The following is an 18818-nucleotide window of genomic DNA, read 5'->3' on the forward strand; positions in this document are numbered from 1 at the left end:
ACGATGCAAAAAGTCACGTTATGAACGATTGCGGCTTGATTACACCATCGTCAAACACTATCATGACGTGACCAACGGCAATTTAGTGAAGTCTTTATGAGATCATTATGACGTCACATAACATCACGTCACACGAAGCCGTCATCACATGACATGGTCGATTGGTCAAACCTGGAGTGATCTAGGAGGAACTGCTGCGAAACCACGTGATATGCGGAAAGCTGCGATGCATCCGATCCTGGAGGCACTGCACGGACACGTTAGGTGCAGAAAGCTTTTGTGGGGGGAGGAAAAATCAATACAATCGACCGAGAAGAACAAGCCACGTAAGAAACACGGACACAAGAGAGAAGTCATGACACCACAAACGCATTTGTGGTGTCTTGACTTTTCTATTGTCTGCTTTTGTAGTGTCTTGACTTCTGCCTTGCCGGCGTTTGTGGTGTCTTGGCTTCTCTCTTGTATCCGTGTTCGCACGCCCAGTCTCTTAACATGCATACCTACCAACTAGCTCAGCTGAACTGAACTGAACTTTATTTGGTCCTGAGAAGAGCAAGTCACCCTAAGGGGGCTCGTCCGCGGGCCGCGTCCACGACGGGCCGGGAGGTGAAACTCGACGGCCAGGTCGTGGGCTCTCTGGACAGCCCGAAGTTGGTCGTACTCTTAGGGATTGGTGAAAAGAGCGGTCCATTGTTCTTCTGTGGCTGGAGACCCTGCAGTCGCGCGCAGCATGAGGCATTGCCACAGCATATGTTGTAAATTACATCTCGGGAGCCCACATCGAAGGCAACCCGCTGTCTGTTATTACCACATAAGATGGCTTTCGCCATCTAGTCTTCTTGGGCGAATGGATAAGGGACCCTGTAAGTGCTTTCGTTTGTTCATTCAGTCACTGCATGGATGCAGGTATGGCTCCCATCGATCCACTCTGGTGTCGAGTGAACCGGACCCAGTACCTGAGCTCGGACGGCTGGATCGAGTCTCGGGGTCCGGCGTCGTCATCTCCTGCCGGAGTCCAGCAGCCGTTCGCGCTGTACCAGGCCAGCAACCGCACGTTCCTTCAATGGCTGGGCGACGAGCGCGAACGCCGCACGCTTCAGCACAAGCTGCTGCTGCTTCGAGTTCGGTGCGCAGACAAGACCGGAGCCGTGTTTGAGCCGTGCATCGCTTTTCGTGCCGGCTGGGCTCCCGGAATAGCTCCCGTGGAACGCCGAACAACGGACTTCACGGTCGTCGGGCTCTGCCTGGGCGTCCTCGGGCTGGCTTACGTGTTGGCGGTGCTGGTCTACCTGAGGGTCCGGCAGGGCAGCGTCAAGTCCACCTTCCGAAGCTACCTGGATGAACAGCCCGTGAGCGGGGTGAGCCTCTTCTTGCACGTAGACGTTCTCCGTGCCATTAAGAGGTGCCCATCGATTGCTGCCTAAATCGCACAGCTCCCAATTCTGGCGGTATCATCGTCTGCGTAACTACGCCCACTACAGGGCAAAGACCTCTCTCACATGTTTCATCAATGAACCCGGTCCTGTCAAATAATTGCGTAAAAATAAATAATTGTTAAATAAAAATAAATATTTAGACAGCTGTAAGTGCTTTATTTTGTAAACAGTGTTCGAAAGGACAGACATGATGGGCTAGTTACTAGTGTATAATTCACGCAGTGGTGCAAATAAGTACGTGGATAGTCAAAGAGCAAGGCGGGACACAGCGCTAATAACTCAATGTTTACTGCACGATCGACCCGGTGCTGTGTCCTGTCTTGCTCTTTCACCGCCCATGTGGTTGTTTGCGCTACTGCGTGAATTTTTTAAACGGAGCCTTAGCACTGCGGTAACTGAAAAAAAAATTAAAATGTACTGTGAGTTTAAGCACAGTGGGTGGTCGCATATAGGGAATACTGCAAACGCGTCAGAATGATACTAGCGACGCCTAAGGCATTCGGTTACTTCCTAACGCCAGTAGTGGTAGTTACAAAGCGCCCCCACATACACGCGTGACGATAAACGTTAATTTAGGCGTTCGTAATCTCCGCTCCAACTACGTCTTCATAAAGGCCGCCCCATTTTCTGTGAAAACAATGGCTCGCTTGTAATGAAGCGCTCTTTGTACTTCTCTTAACACACACGTTACCGGTGATGTTTATTTCGTGGATGACAGTAAGAACGAAGCAATAGACAACAAAGTCGTTACGCCGATTCACAGGCAGCGCAAGAGCTATAGACCAAAGCCACCAAAACTGTCGCGCTCGCGAATATATAGTCATGACTCTTGCCTTCTCTAACGACCGAATGTCGTCATTAACGTATATCAGCTGGCCTAACTCTCTGAGTTTTGTTACGCAGCCAAGTCAAGAACAACAGCAGCAGCAGCAACAGCAGTACCACGCGTACGACACGCCTCGCAGCACCGGAAGTGAGTCGGCGACCCGTGACATGTTCTTCAAGCGGTCTAGCAACCTGCAGCAGCATGGAGCCTCCACCAGTAGTGCCGACGCTCTGCAACAGGCGGCGCAGTTGCAGCACCTCGAGTCGAGGAGCTCGGTGCGGCGTGCCGCGCTCCAGATGAACCTCGGGCCCGAGCTGCTGGAACCGGAAATGCTGGCTTGCCCGCCTCCACCGGCGCAGGAGTTTCTAACCAAGGTGCCCGACGATGCTTATGCGTGTGCCTCTGTGTGCTTGAAAGGAAGGAAAAACTATTGGGCGAGCGAGTTTCGACCCTTGAAGGATACTGGGCCACCGCATGGACCCCATATCACGCGTGTATGTCCTTTGTTAAATAGAAAAACAAGAAACGCTTGAGCTCAACTTTCATTAACGCGAAAACCTTATATTTCCCATGAGTCGGAAAATTCGTCGTCCGGCTACGGTGTGCACACGAATGGTACCATAATTCTTGTGACGTTTTAAGTACAGATGGACTAAAGACATAATTATTAGGAGTTCACACTAAATTGAACTCAAGGTGGCTTTGAAGTCAATCAACGTGCACTAAAGGGAATCAAAGTTTACCAAGTTACATTAAATTGAAGCAAGGGTGAATCACAAGACATTAACGTGAACCAGGTGAATCAAGAGTCAGTCAAGTGGTACAAGGGGGAATTAAGAATCAACCAAGCGACTCAAATACGAATGAAGAGTGAATCAAGCGACAGACATGTTTCACAATGTGCGAGTTTCATACCGTAGTCTACAACGTCTGAGCTTCTTTGTCTGGAGCTTCGTTTGTTTACGACAATTTATTTTTCATGCGATGCAATAGATAGCGTAACACATATACATGGGGGGTGCAAAATATGGAGCGAAAGGGAGAGGCCAGCTTGGTCGATAAAGGTAGCCTGTCCTTTCAGCTCTCTTCAATCTTTCATTCTCCTCTGTCCTCTCCATCGCGAAACTGCACCATGCTTCCTTGTGCGCTGCGTAAGTAAGTGCCTGTCCCAACTTCAAACCACGAACATCATGTGTAGCCCCACCCCCAAGCGTCAGGTAAGGGTGCCTCTATCCCCTTTGGTGAACCGGTGGGTGGGAGAGTGAAACAGATTCCCCTCGCTTTCCAGTTGTACGGTGGTTTGCGCAAAAACTATAAATTCGCAAATTTCTGCGAGTATAAAGGGCGAAACAGACGGTACGATTTTCCATGCGAATCGACGTCCGACACGGCGGAGGGGAAACCGGAATGGTGACCTTTCATAGTATCGTACAGCCACCATTCCCTCTCCCCCACCGCCGCGTCGGCCGTCGGATCGCATGGAAAATCGGACCGTCTGTTCCCCGCTTAAAGCGGGGGACAGACGGTCCGATTTTCCATGCGATCCGACGGCCGACGCGGCGGTGGGGGAGAGGGAATGGTGGCTGTACGATGCTATGAAAGGTCCCCATTCCGGTTCCCCCTCTGCCGTGTCGGACGTCGAATCGCATGGAAAATCGTACCGTCTGTCTCGCCCTTAAGGCGTCCAAAATACCAGTGTTTTCTTGATCTGTCCATTTAGCGAACTGTCCATTTTGGACGACGGGAAATGGCCGGAGTTTGACGAGAAGCCCCCCCCCTCCCCTTCCCCCCTTTGTTCTACGTCCACAACGTCATTTTGACGTAACGGAGCTCCCACTACTGTCAACACAAATGAAACGAACCGAGCGCTTCAATGCACCGAACGTAGCCTCCCAACATCCCCTCTTGGCATCGCGAATCTCGGAGACTGTACCTCAACTTTGATTCTGTGATCGTATTTGCACTGGAATTAAGTTTAACGCAGCCTCCCGTTTGGGGCATAGTTTCATAATAGTGCACTAGAGGGAAGTATGGCGCTAGTGTCTATGGGAGCTGCAACGCATGGTGATTCAGCCAGCATGGGAACTATGGGCAATATATAGATTTCCCTGGGCTTCGTTCTTTCGGCTCCGTGTGGCTTCGTGTGGGCCCATGCGGCTTGCAGCCGCTTTGTCGCAAGAATAATTTCACCAAAAGTTCAGAAGTCCCACTTCATCACCTTGACCGTTTTAGGTTGACCAGTTGAAATCAGCTCACTAAGTTGACAACGAGCCATCCTTTTATCCGAAACAAAAGCAAAAACAGAACAATAAACAAAACCACAAGTGCGTCCGAAGCCGCAAACACAAAGACTTGGCAAATCCATGTACTACCCATCATTCCCATGGTAGTTGAACGCTCCCAGCGCCACAGTTTCCTGTAGTAAATACGGCAACAAACTATGGTTTAACGCACCTGTGCGATTACGTTAAAGCTCGCCGCTTTTTGCAGTAAATTGAAAGCGCTCTGATGAGGGCAGGCCGAAGCGGACATGTTCAGTAGATACCTGTTCTGACGTGTACACTAACGTTTTGCAATGCGGCGTTTCGTGCCCTGCAGGTGCGCGAGATGGTGGCAGCGGCCAGAGCAAGGCTACGCAACTTCCGGTTCCGACCAACCCTCGTCGACATACCGGAAGACGATTACACGAACACGCAGCACCACCAGCATCACCATCACCAGCTGCAGCACGGTCACCATCAGTTCGCCAAGAACTCGGACTGCGGCCACAGTCCTGCTGGCGTCTTCAATGGCGCCTGCGCTGGTGCCGTGCGTCACAACCCGCTTCTCGGAGTGGACAGGTAAAAGATGGCCCGACGAGAGAATTCAATTGCATTCGTCGGGAAGTACCTTTCTTTGAACTCGCACGTGTGGCTTTTTCCTTAATCATTTAACCGTGTTGTAGCTCAACGTTATACATGAACCCGCCATGGTGGTCCAGTGCACTTTAGGAAAAGAGAGTGTGTGTTACTCTTTCCAGCGACTCCTGGCTTACCACGTATATGACTCTCTTTAAAGAGGCACATCAACTCTCTTGCGGGCCACACGACTCTCCTAAGGGAATTTCCTAAGCGAGTAAAAATCTCCTAAGAGAGTTTAAAGAGAGTCGTATATCTCCTAGAGAGTTTAAAGAGAGTCGTACCTGCAACATCTTAGGAGGCAAGTCAGTACTCCTAAAAAACAGCCAAAAGACTCTTTTTTTTTTTTTTTGTAGAGTGTGGTTGCGGTGCTCGACTGCTGATCAGAAGGTCGCGGGAACGAATCCCGGCCGTGGCGGCCGCATTTTCGATGGAAAGCGAAAATGCTTGAGGGCCGTGTACTTAGATTTCGGTGCCCGTTAAAGAACCCCAAATGATCGCAATTTCCGGAGCCCTCACTGCGGCGTCCCTCGTAATGATGTCGTGGTTTTGGGACGTTAAACTCCGACATTCATTATTATTAAATCTTACCATGACAAATTATCATGAAAAACACTCAAAGTGGCCATTTGCAGCCTTTGACAAAAGAAATGAAGCTCACATTACATTATTAAGCGCGTGCATACTTTTTGACGAATTGCAAGTGAGGAGTAGGCAACGGTACGAGGAGGAGTCTCCTTGCTAAAAAAGACATGCAAAGCCCTTTGAGAATTGCGCCGTAGTCGTGGTATACCAGCACACGCCAAACTGGACGCTGCGTAAATGATAGCAGTAGAGAACATTTAAAGAATGCCAACGTTGTATTCAAAGGCATACTTCGAGAACCTATCACCAATAAAATTCCTTTCGAGGAAAACTAAACCACTTGCTGTCGTATAGTCTGGCAGATAACATTAGAGTACCCAATGTATCAAAGTGAAGATTGTATTCAAATTAGCGGACCCCGAAAAAACGCCGGAATCGGCCTGTAAGTCCCCCCAAACAACCTCTAACAATCCAAAGAACGAGCGCGTCATTCTCCCCTGGCGTTTCTGCATGTCCGCCGCGGCGGTGTAGCGATTACGGTGCTCGGCTGCTGACCCGAAGGTCGCGGGTTCGATCCCGACGGGGATGGTCGCATTTCGGTGGAGGCGAAATGCTAGAGGCCCGTGTACTGTGCCATGTCAGTGCACGTTACAGAACACCAGATGGTCAACATTTCCGAAGCCCTCCACTTCGGCGTGCCTCTTAATCATACAATGGTTTTGGCCCACAAAACACGAGATATTTCTATCCCTTGGCGTTTCCAGTCACTTTGGCCCAAATCGGGAAGTCCTGAGGAACGTCCTGAGGACGTCACGTGACGTCCTGAGGAAATAAGCTCTCGATTGGTCTATATACGAGGGATATCAATCGTCAGTTTTCTCCTACCTGGCCATGCAGTCGCTCGCCGTTCTGCCTAGTCTCGCATACTGATTTCACTTGGTTTTGTGCGTTTTCGACTGTGCAAGCGGAGACAACAAGCGCGAAGCCCTAATATGTAGGCTCAAAGCTCAGCGTTGACATTGTTCACGTGTTTTATATATAGCGACTCATGAGAACGAAGAAGAAGGCGTTAATTTCTCTCTTCCATGGAGGGACACGGCTAAGCGCCTATGTGTTTTATGGAGATATAAGTAGCGAGGAGGGGATAGAGGCTGTAGAAAGGGTACCGAAGGCGAGAAAGAAACCACTCTCTCCTCTTTGAAGTCGGAGTGCCTAAGGGTGCACCTACAACATCTTAGGGCTCACCAGCAACTTTTAGGGTACACTCTAAGAAAAAAGAGAGTCAAAAGAGGGTCATGGAACCGTGACTCTCTTCGGGTGTCCATCTAACCCCTTTTGGAAGGTACAGGCAGAGAAAAAGAGTTCGCATTTGGGAAGGAGTCACTGGACCCTCCTGAAGCTCGTTTCGATTGGCTTCGGTATACGGAAGAGCCGCCGTATACGCCATACATATCGCACGCTCGCCCTTTGGCGCCGTTGTGGCGCCTTGCTCGGCAACGTACGGGGTTGGCGCCGGGGTGGCGCGCCGCTCTCCTCTCTCAGTCGTCTCAGCAGTCTCAGTCTCGTCTACTGGAATGATTTGCGTGGTTGCGTAGGTTGCGCGTCTTAGGTGGTGTTGATGCCGGCTCGAGCCGTGCACGAAGTGACGCTTGGAGGGCGGAATATTCATGGAGCTGCGGACACCGACAACGTGCGCCAGTTAACGGTGAGTGTACTGCTTTCGTAGGTACTAATTATACAGCTTTAGCTGGGCGTCTGCAGCAGCTCTGCGGAACCTGCCAGCCATTTCCAACAGTAGCCTGTATCCGCGGAGCTGTTGCGGATGCCCAACTAAAGCTGTCAGTTAACGAGTTGCCACCGTTATGCGCGTTGCTGTACAAGCTCCCATAAAGTGAGCGATGGAAACAATAATCGAGGGTCATTTCCTGCTGATCGCACGTCGTGTCTGCACTACTGAAGGTGCAAGATGTCGTTTTGAGATGCACTTTAGTCTACTTCATAATAACAGTTCCATCGACCTTGAGTGTGCAGCGTGCTTCCACGCGTGGGAACGTGAAAAAAAAAGCCTGTGTACAGAACGCTCAGACGCACTATATGTAATGGTTTTTGTTTGCTTAAAGACGGTAGTTTGAGGTGCAGATATAGTACGGTGGCTTCTATAGAACGTACGCGGTAGTCATTCAAGTTGGACACGCCTCGCCGGTAAAGTGAAAAAGCTCTAGACTTTCGACGGCGTGCGTTGTTGCGGCCGCCGGCGTGCACTCTTTTCCCTCGTTTTTGTTTGCTGTTTTCGTGGTTTGCATACACTTCGATGACGTTTGGCGCTATAACAGAATCGAGTGAGTGTACGTGATTGTGGGAGTTATGTGCGCTAATTCTAGCATATGACATGTCTGATCTCGACGTAGACGGCGTACGCACGCGCTGGGTGTCGTTCGGGCCCTAGTACTCGCATCTGTTTATCTGAGTATTTAAGGAAGGGTTACGTTTGTAAAACTTGCGGTCAATAACCACTCACGGCATGCCCCTGGCTGCCGGAGGATGTGCTTTGTTGTTTTGTTGTTAGCCTTTATTATGTCTGTGTGAACCACTTATTGCGTAGGTTTTGCAAACCTTTACTGCAATTTCATTTTCTCATCATAATATCACGTTCTGCTTTTCAGATACCGTTTTTCATGGTGCTCACGCTGGACAGGAGCGACAACCTAGCAAGCCACAAGTCTGATGCCTCAAGCCGTCACCACTTTTTGATTTATTCTTAATCACAAGGAATAAATACGGAAACATGATGGCGATTTCTGCTGTTCATTTAGCACCATATGACACTGTACACATCACAGTCACACATTTTAGTTGGCTATACTCATAGAAGCATGTAAATGAGGAATACCCAAACTTACTAATTGGAAATCACAGACCATCTTTTCGCGCTTTCTATATAACTTTGCTGGAAAATATGTGTTGTTTTGACGAGTTTTATTAAAATAATGCTAAAATTGAACTATTCTTTTTTTACAGTCGCTGGGCAGAACGGCAAATATTATTGGACTTGCTTAAAATGAATACTCCACTATTTTCAACAGTAGTCGCGCAAAAGTAGAGCAAGGATCAAATGAGTAGCTTAAAATACTTGTGGAGTCGCTTGATGCTTCGGTGTGGGTCCCTTGACCCCCCTAGGAGCGTTACCGGCAAGAGTCGTCTGACTCGCTATAAGTGGTAACGTGATCCTCCCGATGGGAGTCTTTCCGCTCTTCCTAGAGGGTCAGGAGACTCTCTAGCGAGCCGACTCTGACCCACCAAGAGAGTCACCGTGACTATTTAAGGAGAGTCCTATACGTGGCAAGTCAGAACTCTCCGAAAAGAGTCACGCATACTCTTTTTTTCTCAGAGTGTACACAAACAACATCAACCGGCATTTCAGCTTCGTTGTTCAAAAGCGGGCAACGTAACTCCATTTTGGGTGCAGGGTGCTATAGAATCAGTCTCGTGGCTGGCTTCCGGTAAGCGCGCCAGCGTAATAAAACCAAACTTTCAACGCATATTCTCTCTAACGCGAGTTTACGAAAACAAACCGCGCAGGTTCTTCGAAGTGAACGAGAGTTATCAAGACTCGCCTCTGGAAGCCCTGGCGCACGTCTCGCCCTACCCTCCGCGGCCACCCGAACGCCGACGCAAGAAGGCGTGCGGCAAGGAAGCTCCGCAAGCCCGTTTCGATCTTTTCCGGTGAGTGCTACCCCCGCTACACGCTGGAAGTTGTGCGTTCAGCCACAAAGTTTTCTCCCATTTGAGAGACGGCTCAAACTGGAAGCTCGGACGTCTAAGGCTCGCTTCCGCGTACACGACGGAGCGGTGCTTCGAAGCAGCTATCGTTATCTGACAGGTGCAGGGGGACTTAAAAGAGGGAGAGAAAGAGAAACGAAGAGCAAAGGCAGGAAGTTCAAGCAAGCTCTGGCTTGGTTGGCTACCCTAGTGCGTCGGCCGCTATCCCGTGTAATCCAATGGCAACATGGCCTGCGAAGTTTTGACCACCCCTGTACATACGTGGACAAGAGAAATAAGACATCTCGGTCTTATAGCGACGAGATTACGGTGCGAGTAAAGTTCTGTCTTACGAGCGAGTGAGAGTTAACGCACACGAAATATTTCGACCCATCGTAGTTCTGTGTGGCAGCCAAGATCGGGATTTACACTGGTGAGGCTGTCTGGCAAAATGATGTTTAACTTTCTCATTACTGAAGTGTTGAAATTATTTATTTAAAACACGATAATGAAGTCGACATACCTGTCTTCCGAGGTATGAGTCGGTGAATTTTCTGATAGATCATCTTGGGCAGTTGATGTTGCACGTAGACACCTGTTCCTTTTATTTATTTTTGTCGCTGTTGTACTTGTTGTTGTTGTTGTTGTTACAAAGTAATAGGTGGATAGCAAAACGGCGCGTCGTCTGCTACAGCACTTCCCGTTCACGGAACCTTCAAGGCTCAGCTACTCGCTGCTTCAAGTTGTGTGCGGTTCAGTGTAATCTGGGAGGAGGCAAGATCACTGGTAACAACCGCGTCGCAGAAAGTACGTGTTTTCTCCCCGATTACACTGAACGGTACACACCTTGAAACAACGAAGAGCTAGACATCGAACCGGAAGACGTCGTTTTGCTATCCACCTGTTAAATCTTGTGCATCCGTCACGCGAAATTTCGCAAACAGCTGTTTGTTTCACGCTGCCCCATTACCTAAACGTCTTGATTCCCGCCCGTGATAGGTCGTATCTAAACACATTGTTATCGTGATCTGTGCTTCTATGCTTATTCTTTGAGTTTGTACTCGTCGATAGTGGTTGCCTTTTAATCTCGTTCTGCTGTTTTCGTTGTATCTCTCTTGATCGATGTGAACGCTAGGACTCCTCATAAATGCCTTATGTAACATTATAACCTTACACTGGATCCCTATATAGGGAGCGTCAGGAAAGAAATTGTAGCGACAGCGCACTTGACGAAGTAAGCAGCTCGACAACGCTGAGTTCGCAAAGTGTGTCCGCACAAACACAAACCACGCGATACGATCAAACCTAAAAGAAGCCTTGAGCGGCTCATATAGAGTAAAATATTAAAGCATTATGAGATTTTGGCACAACGATAGGAAATCTAGTCTGCGGCAGGCGTCTAAAATGCACTGGATGTATACGGTATTCTCGCGAATGCGTCAGGGAACAAGCGAAATATTATTTTCTTAAGTTATGAATTATGACAACAGAAACAAGGAAGCAAATAAACTAATCTAGCGCTATCTGAAATATCGCTCCCGTGGCAGTGAAGAAATGAACACATCACCACTGAGTGTTGTTGACTGGGACCAGGTGGCTACTAAAAAAAATAAATAAAACAATGTGTTGCTTTTCTAGGAAGGACTTGTACGAGAAGCTGCAGAAACTACAGGAAGGCCGTTCTCAGCCGTCCGGAGTGCGCTGCGAGCCCGACGGTAACTCGGACAGCCCTTCCTACGAGAACGTCCTGCCGGCACCCTTGCCGAAGCGCTCCCTGCAGGACGCGCCCCCGAGGCCACCGCCTCGGCTCTGTTCTTCTCCCGTAGATCAGTCGTCGCGACTGGACGACCTGGAAGGCGACGACGTCTCCTCCACGAGCATTGAGTTAGACTCCCTCTACTCCCCCTGGGACTCACTGAACTCGAGGAACCTGTCCAAGCTGTCGGTCCCTCCGGACCAGACCCTGCTGGAAGCCCTCGACGAGCCCATCATCTTTGACTCTATTCACGAGCCGCGTCCCACGTACATCGTGAATTCTGGTGGCCGGCTAAATCCCGAGATGATCATGTCCATGTCGGGTTCCTTCAAGCCTCCGCGCGCCGGCCTCTACATGAGCGTCGAGTCGCTGCAGAACTGCATCAAGACCGGCCCGAGGTTCGCGCCATGTCGACGCGGCTTCGACGCAATGGATGCCCTCCGGAGGGTCACGGCGGGTGATATAGAGTTCATGCACGTCTGCCGAGGTCACCTCAGGAGACGGGACAGTATCGGGTGCTCGTCGGTGGCCTCGGACAGTCTGGTCCCTTCGCCGTCGGACTCGGAGTACGACCCGGACTACTCGGACCCTTCGCCCCGAACGGACGCGAGGGTCGCAGCAGCGCGTCGCGCGAGGCGACGGTTGCGGTCTCGCGCCGAGCGCAATGGAAAGCATGGGCAGCCCTTGCCCCCGCCTCCTGACGTCACGAATCATTGAAGTCGGAGACGCGGCGGGAGACATTCTTAATGGGAAAGGAAATTTCGTAACGTTAATTGAGCTCGACACGTCTGAGAGCTCGAACTGACCGAGGTTAGACAGGAATTATGACCTGAGGCCCCACTTAAAGCCTGACGCAAACGTGGGCCACGAACTCCGATTAGAAGAGAAACTTAACGAGCGCTAATGCATATCACCGTCATCTTTGTCGACCATATACACACGTGCATATGTTATAGAGCGAAGTTGCCGGAACCGATGTGTTCATTTGAGATCAATGAAGATTAGTCTGCATGGTCCCCCTCCAAAGTCATTCGGAGCTTTGCAGCAACACGTGGCACAAATGGAGGGCCGATTCGGACATGGACGTCGAATATAACGCAGGGAAAAAATGCAGTGACAGAATCGACGCTCGGTTTTAGTCCTAAAACAAGTTCGCGCACTCAACGATTAGCAAACAGAGTGATGGTAGGAAGCAATTAAGAGAAAGGCAAGCTGTATATCTCTCAGCGAACGCCGATCAGTTGAGCTCGAAAGTATATATATTTGTGCAGTTTCCAGAGAGATATTTACAGGGCCGCTGAAGTGGAGGATTACATAATGTTGCAAAGCGTGCTAAATTGCATTGGTGTATTAGAGAAATATTCATTACAATACCGTTAAGCGGGTAAGGTAACAAGCAGCGAGAAGTGGCTACCAGATATTGTTTCAGCGGGGAAAAAAAAAAGAAACTCAAAGTAAAATGAAACCACGTATGTTCGTCAAACTATGTTTCCAATTGCGCGAGCCCTGCAAGTTAAGCGCTAGTTGTCTTGCTCGATGTGTACTCGGTCATGAGAGGGCTGAAAGTTGCTCATCTTTAAAGACTTATGCGTCTTCAATGTTCATTAAATAAGGTCGTAAGAAAGACAAAGACACTGCAAATCCCATTCGCTGTAGCCACTGCACACTTTTCGTGCGAAAATGAGAAGCTGGCAATTACAGTATTGTGAAGCAACATGCGTACCGAAGTACTAACGTGCATTTATCCTTGGGTACTGCATACTAGCCACCACTTTATGATTCATTTAAAAAAAAAGGGAAGAAAGCATTAACTGAATATATTTGGGATACCACCTAGAACACAAACGCAGGTGCTGAAATAATGCGGATACAGATCACTGTAAAATGTGAGTCGCTTAACAAAGAAAAGCGAGCTCTTGGGGCTCACTTGATTTTCTCTTGATCGAAGGTTTGAATTATTTGGTGCTCTGTATTTCATGTAGTTGAAGAAAGGAGTTTTTTTTTTTTAATCGAACACGGGGTATGCACTTCGTAATCTCCGCACGAAATTCGCCATGCCACCAATCACTGAAAGTTCCACCACCCGTAATGGGTGGGGCTCCACTTTGTCACTGTCACAGCGAGTCATTTTAATTGCCTGTTTCCAACTCACAGACTTTATAAACCATTAACTGAACGCTTGCGACCGGTACACTGCCAAACCGTATTGATATTTTCGGACGTCGTCTTTGTCGTCTCGTTCACCTACGAGGCCTACGAATGACGAACGTGTGTAACATAATTACGAAATGTTCTTACGCGCAAACAACCATTGTCATTGTCATCTAAATCTTTTTTTTTCATCGCACAGTATCAAAAGCAGCTTAGGTTTTTCTCGAAATTTTTACTCACATTTTCTTCGCTGTTCATTTTTTCTTTGCATCTAACATGCATTTCATAAGCTGAAACCGTCACAAAACTTGTAGTCAGATAATCAAGGCAAGAAAATTCATCCACTTCAAGCAAAAAAAAAAAAAGATAGATTCAGTGCTGCGCCGTCGGCATGTGTCATAGCAAAACGCTCGTCAGCCATACCAAGTGATCTTGACCAATGCAGCTGCATGCGAATGTGTTTTACTAGCCTCGAAATAACGATATCGCGTCGTGAATGTGTTTCAACCAGACCTTGTGCCTAAGTGCGAACGACTTTTTTCTCACCACAGTGAAGTAACCACGGGCTGAGATCCGTTGTTTATATGTGTATATCTCAGAAAAATGAAAAAGAAAACAACATAAAGAAAGTTAAAAACTTCAGCCTGTTGTCTGCGTTGGTTTCAAGGCCTTGTGTTCTGGAAAATCAGGGGCTAAAAATGTCACCCAGTCTACACAGCATGGCCCACGGAACCATGCTCTTGATGCGGTCGAAATGGGCAAGGTAAGTGGCATTTTAACTGTGGCGCTTATTCTTTGATTCCTCAAGTGCCTAATGGAGCTAATATCCCCACATAATGTGAAACTGTTCATCACCTAGAGCGCTGCGTATAGAACATTAGGCCTCTTCATCATCAGTGTCGTTACGTATCGACAGTGTGACCCTGGCTTCGATTGCATCACTTATTTTATTCCACAGTGCAATACTGGCGGCGATTACAACAGTTATGAATATGGTGTTGGTCACCCGCGCATCAGCCACAATATTCTCACGTGGTTGCGACGGTGAAGAAGGCTGCAGCAAGACTGGAAAATACGGAACTCTTTATTTGTGCGAACTTGTTACCGGGAGCGGAAAAGTCAAGGTGCAAGCAATGAACGCTGTACACTGACAGCGGCGAGAACAGCCGACGGCCGGCGAGTAATTTGATCAGCAGTAAAGCGCGTCGGCATTTAATGCCTGCGGCATCGAAGGACCCATCGTTATTGCTTACTAATTATAATATCGGGGGTTTAACGTCCCAAAACCACCATATGACTATGAGAGACGCCGTAGTGGAGGGCTCTGGAAATTTCGACCACCTGGAGTTCTTTAACGTGCGCCTAAATCTAAGTACACGGGCCTCAAACATTTTCGCCTCCATCGAAAATGCAGCCGCCGCAGCCGGGATTCGATCCCGCGACCTTCGGGTCAGCAGTAGAGCGCCATAACCACTAGACCACCGTGGCGGGGCCCACACCGTTCTTTTCGACAGGCACAACGTGAAGCGCATGTGCTTTGTACAAGCAGCGCTGAAGACGAGGACGCAATAAGGAACAGAAAGACTACACGAGCGCTAACTTCGAGCTCAAGTTTATTCTCAGAAATCCACGCCCATGTATCAATCAAAGCTGATCCCAGAACTCTTCATGCTCCTTCTCGTGTCCTTGTCTTTCGCACTATTTGTCCAAGCATTAATTACTCCAAACTAGTATAAATTTTACTTCTTGTAAGCATAAGGACTGTTACAAGAAATCTATCTCAACTTTGGACTCCGTGTCGCAGTCTTGCTGAAGACTAGCAGTTTCTTGGCGTCACCAAGGTGCTCGCACTATTGCAAACCAGGACGACCCCACCACCATAGGCGTGCGCACGGGGGGGGGGGGGGGGGGAGGGTAGGGGGGTGCCCCCTCTCTTGTCAATGAAGGTGGAGGGGGGCGCAAAGTCACCTTCCACCACTACAGTTGACATAATAGGGAGGGGGGGGCTGCGACTCGGGGGAGGGACAAACCTTCGCCCCCCCCCCCCCTTGAGGGGAACCCTGCGCACGCCTATGCCCACCACCGCCATTGACGTCGTTTCTTCGTCGGCGAATGCTGCTATGGTGGCTACCATAATGCTGCTTTGAGCTCGTCACGCATCGCCAAAAAGTTGCCTGCCAGCAGGCCTGCACTTTTTTTAACAATTAAAGGGGGGAGTAAAAAGAGTGTCGTTTTGTCTCACAGCAATATTCATCGTCTGGCTTCCTTGTGCTTCTTTCCTTGAAAACTCGGCGCTCGCCACCTTGCTATCAGGAATGATCTGTCACGCTGATAACGCGCATGCCGTTTGTGACTTGGAAGCATTGGGCGCGCGCCGATAATGCAAGGAAGGCACGCAACATTGGTGACGATTATTACTGCGGGACAAAAAAGACACCCGCTTTACGTGCTCTTTGCGTCGACTGTAGCTGTACAGCACCTCCGCTCCTGTGCTGCGAAAACATCAGGGGTATGCGGCGCTTGCTTGTTGGTTAGCGCTTTACGTGGCAGATGGCGCTGCATAGAGTTCTGGCAGCGCGGTAGGATAGTGTGTACTACGTAGTGCAAGCAGTGCGAACGATGCGGGATTTCGACAACAGCAGAATTCCGTGCTCCGTGGACGTCGGATTCCCCAGTGTGAGCGAGCATTTCTGCATTTCACGACACGAAAGTGCACTCTTGACTCACACTTGTCTAGAGTGGTCGAGCGCATAGCTGAGGACGCTGTCGCCGTCCGCAGATGCCGCCTCGCGTTAGCTTGAAGCTTCAATTCACCCTTCAATTATAGCGCAAGGACCTAGCATGCGGTATGACATTGTTTAGTATCATTACGGCGTGCTTCTCTGCATACCTTGTGCCAAAAAAAAAAAAAAAAAAACGGCGGTTGAAGAGGCCGAGTGGCCGCTCAAGACAAGTGTGAATCGGACCCTACTTCGGAACTCTCTTGAAGACACTGGTCTCATGTGAGTTTGTTGAGTGTTGTGCAGATTCTGCATCTGCCACGCCCTGCGCATATCATTTCCCTTTTCGTCATACCCATTTGGTGTAACACGCAAGGCGTACCACCGAGCAAACCGCTCATTAATCAGTCAACATCATCATCATCCTCGGCCTATTCGATGTCCCCTGCAGGACGATTGCTTCTCCCAATTATCCCCAATTCATCCTGTCTTGTGCGAGTTGATTCCGTTTTGTGCCAGTGAAGTTCTTTACATCATCACGTTGTGTAACTCCAACTCTCTGCCGTCCTCGGCTGTGTTGCCCTTCCCTTGTGTCAATTCCATTGCTATAACTGACCAGAAGGTATCTGCCCAAACCTCTCCGGTATCCCGATCAAAAGAAGGGGTCACTGGTCATCTCCTATCACATAATTCAGTAACACAACTTCGTCATTCTGTCGGATGCGTCTATATACTTCCACGCGCGCTTATTAATGTGGTCGGGCTTCACCCACAAAACACTGTTGCCCCCATTCGTCGAAGACCTCGCCGTAATGTTTGGAAACTTTGCGGTCGTTTCAGACTGTTAAGACTACGCGCAGGACACGAGTAACAGAGTTTCTTCTAGCGCTAACGCGAGCCCCAGCGATAACGCTGGAAGGTTCGATACGGCATGTATAAAAGCTGACGCATTTCACAGACGAGCATATTATCGACGACCGAGGTTCTTGCTCGCCTTTGGGTTGCTCGTATTGTTGCTCGTAGTGCTGCTCGTATTTTAAGTATTTCCTTTCCATGGCACAAGTTCGCGCAGTAAAAAAAGTTTCATCTTTACCGGCCTGAGTTTTGCGCCCTTCGCCGTCACAACCACGTGGAAATGTCGCGTAAATAGTAAGTCATGAACGACCCTTTCTCTCTCTTCGTCGACGCTTCAGAGTTCGCCGACATAGATTTGTAGACAGGATTCCGCTTTTAAAAGCTATGGGCTCGCAATCGCACAACAACCGCGCTTTGAAGAGCTTCACAGTTTAAGCGGGACCTCGGGCGCGCCAACTTTCCAATTCAACGTAACGCCTGCCCACAGTGACCACTCTATTGTCCTTGCCGAAATAAACGAACGCGCGCCCGCTCAACTATACATATAGGCCCGCTCGCCGATGCGCCACTTTCGATCAGTGGCCGACCTTTTATCAGCCTTGTGCCGCAACCCATTAGCACTATTTGTCGCCCCGCGCGTGACCCGAATGCCCCATTCCGGCTTCCGTAATCCGCTTGGCGTTTCCGCAAGCCTGCAACCAAATAAGCGTTCAGTGTCCATCGGTCTGCTGTGTCCGCTAAATACCCGCGGTGGTGCGTGCCAGGGATCCGTAGTTGATTGGCCCGAGGCCCCATTACCAGAACCTGTTTTGCTTTACTTTGATCTCCTTGCTGCTTTGATTGTTGGCGGCTTTTCTTCTTTCCGGTGCAACGGTCTCGTATTCCAAGCACGCCGCGGAGCGTCCCTTGTTCGCGCGCTGTCCCTAATGGTCATTGCGAGCAGCGAATGGCTGGCTGCTTGATAAGAGAGGATGCGCAGCCGTGTTAGTGGGCAGGGGCGACCACAATGAGTAATGGTGCTGGCAGTTCAGAAATATTTTTTGTTGTTGTTTTGTTAGACTTGTTATGACTCGCAGGTTTTCGTGGCGGCGTCGTACGCGAAAACCCAGCAGCCGGCGCGGGCACAGAAATGCGACCTTCGAAGGTGTGCCGGTAACGTGCGCGTTTGTGTACGCCGTTTTCAAGTAATCGATCCTCTTTCGATCGCGTGCTTCTCGGCGACCAGCCGTTTCTGATATGACAATCTGATCTTTTATCCAGGTCACTTGTCCTTTCACGTTGCCGCATTTCATTGTTGCTTGGGTATCAGCCCTTGGCCGTTGTTGTTGCCTGTCGTAAAGGAAGTGTCGCTCTGCTAGCACGTGGATGAAGGTCCAATTCTTGGCATGGAGGAAGAAAAAAAGTTTACGAAGGAGCATCGCGCGGTGAGAAAGAAGAAAGAAAAGAAAGAAAGAAAGAAAGAAAGAAAGAAAGAAAAAAAGAAAGAAAGAAAGAAAGAAAGAAAGAAAGAAAGAAAGAAAGAAAGAAAGAAAGAAAGAAAGAAAGAAAGAAAGAAAGAAAGAAAAACTTACTTGATATGTGCTCGCGTGTGTTTGTATGTATGCGTGTATATACACACATGCAAAATTGAAAAAATTCGGGGGTGTTTCGAGCCCCTTAAACCCCTCCTCCCGGCTACGCCAGTGACCCAGACGCTAGACTATATAGTTACCTGCTACTGTGCGTCCTTGTGCCTTCTATGTGTGAAAGGCGCACGAACACGAGAAAAATCCGATATCCCTGTTGTCATCTAAGGGAGCACGCCAGACGCTTGACGAGGCAGGGGCAGCTCTA

The 18818-nt window shown here is 49.2% G+C and overlaps 1 protein-coding gene across 1 annotated transcript in view; it reads left to right on the forward strand.

The window, feature by feature from the left end:
- The window catches only part of LOC119371775 (uncharacterized), a 29918-nt gene extending 16811 nt beyond the window's left edge, over window positions 1-13107 (forward strand). Inside the window, exons 2-6 of the mRNA XM_049420060.1 lie at window positions 907-1376; window positions 2340-2636; window positions 4861-5102; window positions 9324-9467; window positions 11142-13107. Coding sequence (XP_049276017.1) covers window positions 907-1376; window positions 2340-2636; window positions 4861-5102; window positions 9324-9467; window positions 11142-11976 — 1988 coding nt within the window. The 3' untranslated portion in view covers window positions 11977-13107. The remainder of the gene's footprint in view (window positions 1-906; window positions 1377-2339; window positions 2637-4860; window positions 5103-9323; window positions 9468-11141) is intronic.
- The last annotated feature ends 5711 nt before the right edge of the window (window positions 13108-18818 follow it).

Source organism: Rhipicephalus sanguineus, chromosome 10 (genome assembly GCF_013339695.2).
Source record: "Rhipicephalus sanguineus isolate Rsan-2018 chromosome 10, BIME_Rsan_1.4, whole genome shotgun sequence".
NCBI lineage: Eukaryota > Metazoa > Arthropoda > Arachnida > Ixodida > Ixodidae > Rhipicephalus > Rhipicephalus sanguineus.